At 33.8% G+C, this 7,741-nt stretch overlaps 1 protein-coding gene across 1 annotated transcript; it reads right to left on the bottom strand.

The window, feature by feature from the left end:
- Positions 1-1,255: 1,255 nt before the first annotated feature.
- Positions 1,256-6,997, bottom strand: LOC110706866. Its single transcript, XM_021884843.1, has 3 exons — positions 6,720-6,997; positions 3,785-3,984; positions 1,256-1,852 (listed from the first exon to the last, which is right to left on the bottom strand). Exons 1-3 carry the CDS (start codon positions 6,807-6,809, stop codon positions 1,597-1,599), a joined length of 546 nt encoding a protein of 181 aa, XP_021740535.1. The 5' UTR covers positions 6,810-6,997; the 3' UTR covers positions 1,256-1,596.
- Between the last annotated feature and the right edge of the window lie 744 nt (positions 6,998-7,741).

Genomic DNA, 7,741 nt, shown 5'->3' with positions numbered 1-7,741 from the left:
TAAATCTCAGGTGGGCCTTCTTTGGGCTTAACAGTATTTACAGAGTAGAATTGTCTACCACTATATTATCATATTTGTCTAGCTACATACAAACATAGGAAAGAAAGTTATGGGTATTTCCACTAAGATTTGTAGCAACTAAAAACAGTCTGCTTAAGAAGATTCATGTTTATTCATTTAATTATTTTCATGTTCTTTTGTTTGGTGCTTTTACTTTTTAAGACACCTTAAACATTTTCAAATGTTATGACTCAATTTAAGGGTAGTATTATGCTATATACTACTTATACTAGCGTGCTAATGTATGAGATTTATGCTTTATTCTATTTGTAGCCCTAGTTTAGATCTATTCTATTTAAATAGAACAAGTAAAACATTGTAACTCGAACTAATGATCATTTACATTCAAAATTCAAAATATGTAGTAACAAAAATTTTCATATGTTAAAAAAAATAAAAATAAATAAATAAATAAATAAAATCATAATTATAAGATGCCAATAAATCAGTAAAACTTCTTGTCAAAATTATACACTATCTGAAATATATGATCAACATTTTACATTTGCTTTCAATGGTAAATTATGTAGTCAAAATTAGCATATTCTATTTGTAGACTGCAAAACCAAAGGTATTGCAAATTTGCAATAATTTCACAACCAATACTCCAATTGCTATTAAAATAAATAGAGATTTATTTTAGTTGAATCTAAACTATAAAATTGGTAAATATTGTACTCCGCATGTTTGAGATATTATAGATTATAGAATTTGGAGTACAACTTTTGATATCTCAAACCTAACAATGAAATAATGACATCATAATAAACATGCTCGGATGTATTATTTATGTCATTTTAGACCTAAGCCCATTCTAGCACAATTTGAGCTAGGCCGATTATTAAATTTTGGTGTGTATTCGGCTCGTTTTTTAAGGTTGTTACGTATCTGTGGTGGTTGGGTGGTTTCGGGGTGGGTTTTCCATTATGGTGGTTTGGTGGGGTGGTATTGGTGTTGTGTGAATGTGTGATGGGGTGGTCAATGATAGTCAAGGCGGTCATGGTATGGAAGAGTTTCGAGGGTTTGGTGAAACCCTGAAAAAGTGGGAGACACATAGGGTAAAGGAAATAAGAAAATGACCCGAGTTAGCGAGTCACCCAACAAACTGAGGGTCAGCCTCCTAAACAGTGAAACGCCTTCCCCTGCAACAACTGAACAACACTAGAATAAAATCTGTCATAAACTTTGCCTGATGTGAGCTGAAATGTGCATGATATATTATCCATGAAGGCATCGACACATAACAATTCAATAATCACCTCATCAATGACAATTCACAAGTTTGCTAAAACGATTACAACAAATCAACAATGTCAGTCAAATCACAGGAATATACACTAATACTAGAATTCTAGAGTCGAGCAACAATGTTAATTTCACACCTAATTATGTGTAGACCTAATGACAGACAGTCAGACATCATTTGCAATTGTTCATTAGTAGCTACTAGCAATGCCAACATCATGAGACTACAACAAGATACAGAAAAATCATCAGCAAGAAATGTATATGTTAACAGAATATGCATCAATGATCTCATAGGTTGCCCATGCGCAAGCCTGTGTCTCCAGGTTGTTTAGGAATGAAGTCCACACTGGCCTTGGAGTAGCTGACGTAGTACAGTTCAGAGATTATGCCAGTAAAGACAGTAAATGCAGCACCAGCCGCAAAAACTCCCTTCCTAAGTGTCTGGCAAGAAGGTGGGCTATTTAAGACACTCCTGTATTTGGTGTGGTAGGCATTCCTTACAGAACCCGCAAGCAGACATGCTTCGGCAATAAGGAAAAGCACCCTGAATCATTAGCAACACAAATTTGATCAATGATAAGGACCAAATAAATATTTAGTACCATCTTGAAAACTAAGCAGCCGACAGACACCTTTCATTTAAAGACCTACTAGAGGGCAATCTTCCGTTAAAAACAAGGAAAAATGGAAACTAATAATCCCACCTTTACCATTTCTGCTCAAAACAATCCCAAATTTTCGAAATCTAGAAACAATCCCACCTTTAACCTTCATATTCTCAAAACAGACCTTTTAACCTACAACCTGTTGAACAGGTTAATTTTTTTAATATATTTTTAACTCTCTTCTTCAAGCTTAAGCTTCCCTCGTTCAAGCTTCCATAGCCACCACCACACCACCTTTTTCCATGGCCACCACCACACCTTCTTCCATGGCCACTACACCAACCTCCCTCCCGACCACCTTGAAACCCTCTTAACCCCTAAATCCGACAACCTCTTAAACGAAAACTCCCTAACTCTTTAATCTGACCACCCGTTACCCAAAAATCGACCACCGCAGCCACCCTCACCACCCACGAAACCCCTAAACCCCCCATGAAACTGCCTCCCCATTGACTACCTAAACGAAATTCAAACCCAGAAAACCCCAAAGTGAAACCCAAACCCAGAAAACCCAAATCGAAATTAAGAGGGTTGCGGTGGGTAAGGAGGCTGGCCGGATTGGGGTTGCAGGTTTGGACGAGGGGTGGGCTTTTAGTTCAAGGGGGCGATGGATGGGGAGGGGAGGTGGGTAGGGAAACTGGGAAAGGGAGGTGGGGAAAGGGGAAGGGGTGGGGAGGTGGTGTCTGGTGTGGCAGTGGTGGGGAGTTGGGAAGGAATTTTTTTTTTTTTTTTTGTTTTTTATATTTTAATTTAAAAAAATAAAATATGACCAATCAAACGGTGACATGTGGTGACTCACCTTCTAAAACAAGTTACCAACATCACAAACCGGTAAAAGACCTGTTTTGAGAATATGGAGGTTAAAGGTGGGATTGTTTCTAGATTTAGAAAAGGTGGGATTGTTTTGAGCAGAAATGGTAAAGGTGGGATTATTAGTTTTCATTTTTCCTAAAAACAATCAAAGGTTTCTTTTTTTTTTTTCCACCTGAAATTTGCTAAATTAGCTATCCGAACTTAGTTTGATTAAAAATTGAACTTGGGAACCATTGTTTCAAGTTATAGGAACTTATCTAAACATGTAATTACCCTGAAAGCAGGTTACGATACACAAGGTGTTGAAGTAGTCTTAAATTGTATGAGCAAAGGGAACATTGTCCCACATGGTAAGAAGAGGGAGAATTGTACTGATGTATTCAAGTGCATACTTAAGTGGCTAATTGAATTGGATACTTTGTTTAGAGCTATACTACGTGAGTTAGATATATATAACTACTTATATATCTAAAGTCATAGATAGCACTTAGCACTTGGGTACATTAGCATTATCATTAAAAACGGATAAATTACATTTATTTATTTTGAAAATCCGTGGAATAAGATAGTCATTGTTATCTATAAATATAGATGGCATGGTTTCATTTGGACAGTTAATTTTTTCATACTTTTCCCTTTTCAATATTTTCTCTCTGCTTCAAATATTAAAACGTTCATGGAGATCAAAAAAAATGGTTGTGTTTTTTGTTCTAGAAAATAGGATTATCCTGGGGGTAAATTAGCGGATATCTCCAACAACACTTATAGTGGGGGCTAATATTATCCTAAGGACAGTGATTAGTATCACGTCCTATGTTACTGTAATTTTCTTAATTTATTTGTGCAGTGTGAAATTTTTTCTCTTTTAATTATTTTGTAAACTCTATATCTAACACAAGGAAACAAAGTAAGCATATCAAATATATTACTTAGTACATATGTACTCCTTATATGGAAGTTTGCTATCAAATTTCGAAAGAATTGAAGTTGGTACATACCAGCAACTAACGAACAGCACAATGGCCCATGTCCTGGAACCACCAGGTCTCAGACCTCTGCCACAACAAAGGCATCGGCTGACTAACATTACAAGAAGTTGGCTAGCCAGGAGGAGTAGAAAAGCACCAATACCTAAGCCTGTTGATACATCTGAATCATATTTGCAGTAAGATTCAGTCCCTGTATTAACCAGTGAGGCCTGTCATCCAAAAAAAAAAATAAGTTGCTGAAAGTACAAAGCTAACTTAAGGAATTAGTTCATAACGGGACAAAAGGATCTTGAAGCCATTCTATTAGGGTAAATACACAATGTAAAAGCTCACGTCATGTAACAAACATATAAGCTCTTAACCCTTTTTATACTTTTCTCAGCTATCTAACATTAATACTTCTTATTAATTCCTCAGTTCTCTAACATAGTTGGCAGTCCCAATGTCAGTATCCCACGAAAAGCCAGTGTGGAAACATGGTGTTGAGCTGTGCGAAACTGCCAATTCACATAAAGCTAGTATTTTGAAATACAATGAAAGTTTTGATTGAATGAGCCGGGATATTTGAAAAAGATATTGTATCTTAGATTCATAAGGTGATAGTTAACCATATGATAGGATGAACCAGGATATTGGAAAAATAGATTTTTTATATTTCCACTAGTCAACTTTGTATAAGCCAATTCATGATTCAAAGACAGAAAAATTTCATACATTCAAAGGTTCTTTTTATCATGGAATCTATTAGGATTTAGGAAGTGGTTTTAAAGTAAACTAGTAATTATAATATCTTACTCTTGTAATATCTTACTTCATGTCCCAAATTAAGTATGTATTTCCAAACTGATCTACTTAAAAAGAAATGAAAATAGAAGATGAATTCTGACTTCTGGAAAACCTCACAGTTAAGGACTAAATCCATATTCCATAATCCATACCAATCATTCATTCATGCTAACTTGCTGAAATTTTATAGAAATGGAACTAGATTGAGTATGTGTGTAATAGTAATATGGAAGATGTATTCTGACTTCTGGAAAACCTTACAGTTAGAACTAAATCCATACCAATCATGCTAACTTGCTTAAATTTAACAGGAACGGAACTAGATTGAGTATGTGTATAATAATGAAAGGGAACAGAATTCTAAGCTCACTAGAAACAGGCAAATAGATGGAACTTGGCCAATAATGAGCTTAAGATAAACTATTAAATTAGCATATAGGCTGAAAAAGGAGAGAGAGAAACAAGAAATGCTCAGCTTGGTGAATAAAATGTGTCATATACGAAACTTAACACAGTAATGAAATTCGAAGTATGTTCTTATATCTGAGTTCCCAGGTAGTTGTGCATTATAAACATATGATAACACACAATCAAAATAAAAACATAATGTAATTATTGAATTTTTTAAGCAGGGAGAGTCTACTATCTGCATCCAAATATTTTTGGCATGACATGAAATCTTACTGTTGTGCTATGATCAACACACACATCAATGGATATGAGTGATGGGGATGAAGCAAGTCAATCACTATCATTATGCATGCCTAGTTTATGTACCTTGTTTGTGCTATGAGTAATTCTCATTTATTTGCCTGTAATCTTGATATAAGGAGATAATAATCTCCCACGATTTTGTACAATTATGTTCACAGTATAATACTTGGGGGATAATAATCTCCCATGATTTTGTACTATTACTATGTTCACACTACAATAGTTTGTATATACACTTCTCCATAACTTCAATACCTTGAAGTGTTACAACCTCAAATTAAGATACCTAACCAATTGGCTATCCGATCTTCCCCATTTGGCATATCCAATATCCACTACTAGTCCCACCAAATCTGATAGACATGTATTATAATTTGAAACCCGATGAACAATACAAGAAAGCTAGAGCCAGAGAGCATATAAAAACCCAAGATAAGTCTTCCCTATATGATCAAGCTTAAACTTTGCATCCAAACTACAAGAAACCTTCAACACTAATAGTTTCATGAAGAATTTCCTAAATCATGTTAAATTTTGAACAGAAAAACTTCCATCATGCAAGTAATTACCAAGATACCGACCATATAGGATTGGTTCCAAGCATGTTAATTCTCTTAAATTCAAGCCAAAACCCCTAGTCAAGTTATAAAATACAAAGTATTTACTTGACATATGGCCATTGAGGGGTAGCGTTCGATCTCAACTTGATAGTTTACTATGGTAACAAGTTAAAAAGGCAACCAGCATCAATCTAATTCGAACCGACAGTTGATATTACTATACTTAATTATTCGAGGATATATTTGTAGCAATCACTCACTCAGTTTTTACTAATATTCAATGTAATCACTTGGATTCTACTCAAGCAAATCAGGCACAAAAGTACACAAATCCACTGGAACACCCAGGCCGATTTGTGTTGACATAACCTAAACAAAACCTATGCAAAACCAACAACACCAACACCAAATCCTTAATCCAAAAATGATTCAAACCAAGAATTTATCTTCAGTAGTCCAAAAACCTATGCAAAACCCAACAATAAACTCCCAAACAATTTTTTCTTTTTTAATCATTTTGAAAACAAAGAAACCCATAAAAATAAAAGTATAAAACAACAAAATTATTTAATTTAATAAACTTAAAATTGGCATTAAACAAAAAAAATCCCACCCTCCCCCACCCCCCCCCCCCCCCTCCCACCCCCTCCCCCCCAAAAAAAAATGGAAAATATTAGCTTAAAATAAACCCCATAACTCAAGTTATCAGCCAATAATAAATTAAACAACAAGAACTCAGGAAAAAAATTCAACCTTTAGCAAATTACAGGAAGAAAAACAAATTTGTTTTATTTTAATTTTTAAGGGGATTAACAATATAACCCAGAAAAAATTCCACCTTTAACTTAATTTAATTGTGGGTAGAGCAAAAAGGGAAAACTAACAGTGCTTCTCCTCTGTTCAGCAGCAACAGCAAGAGCAAAAGCAATCAAATCAAGCACAAATACAATCACTAACAGAAGTGTTGAAGCCATTCTAAATTAACCCTTTTCTTAGAGAGAGAAACAGAAAGATAGAGAGAGAAAGCGTTGAGTAAAAGAAGTTGTCAGAAAGAGTGAGGATAAAAGAAGCTACTGAAAGAAATAACAGGGGAAGATTAGTGAATTAATTTTGAACTTTGAACTAATGATTTTTATTTTATAATTGTACTATAATACAAGTTATTGATTTGGTAAATTAGATTGAAGTCCACTCTCATGTATTCACGCGCTTCTTGTAATTCCCATCACCCCTATTTATTTAATTAGGAATTTTTTTTTTTTTTTTAAAGTAATCACTTTTAGTTTATGTAGCCGACTTCACTTATGGGATTAAAGCTTTTATTGATTGATTGAGAATGAAAGGATCAAATGAAATATTTTTTCTTGTTCTAACTAAAACTAAATGTAAAGTTATCCATCATTGATAAATAATTAAATTTATACGAATACAATCTTATATGCAATTGATGTGCTTTGTTTGTTATGAAGTACGTATTATTGTGCACTATGGTTTTTTTTTTTTTTTTTTTTTTTTTTTTAAAAAATTATCTTCTTTGAATTTTGTTTTTTGAATTAGAAATTTAATTCTTGAAGTTATTGTTTTTGGAATTGTCGCTTACATATATTAAAACTTACTATTATAGTATAACATACCCAACTATAAGAATCTAAGAGGTTGGTAATTGTTAAAATTTAGCATCACATGGAAACATAAAAGATTAATTGTTATTATGCACACGATACACGTAAGACAAGTTATTTACTCCATAATACAACGACGTTTAGTTTTTTTGTGCAAATATTTGAAATATCAGATAAATAACCTACTTAAAGTTTTCCATCAACTTTGTACTTGTACTAGTTGTGCCAAATTAACTTTATGACATTGTTGGTAACTTGGTATGGCTACATTGATGATCCACAAG

Source organism: Chenopodium quinoa, unplaced genomic scaffold, assembly GCF_001683475.1.
Source record: "Chenopodium quinoa cultivar QQ74 unplaced genomic scaffold, ASM168347v1, whole genome shotgun sequence".
Classification (NCBI taxonomy): Eukaryota; Viridiplantae; Streptophyta; class Magnoliopsida; order Caryophyllales; family Amaranthaceae; genus Chenopodium; species Chenopodium quinoa.
Note: the sequence above shows the minus strand (reverse complement) of the source record. Positions and strands in the feature narration are given on the sequence as shown.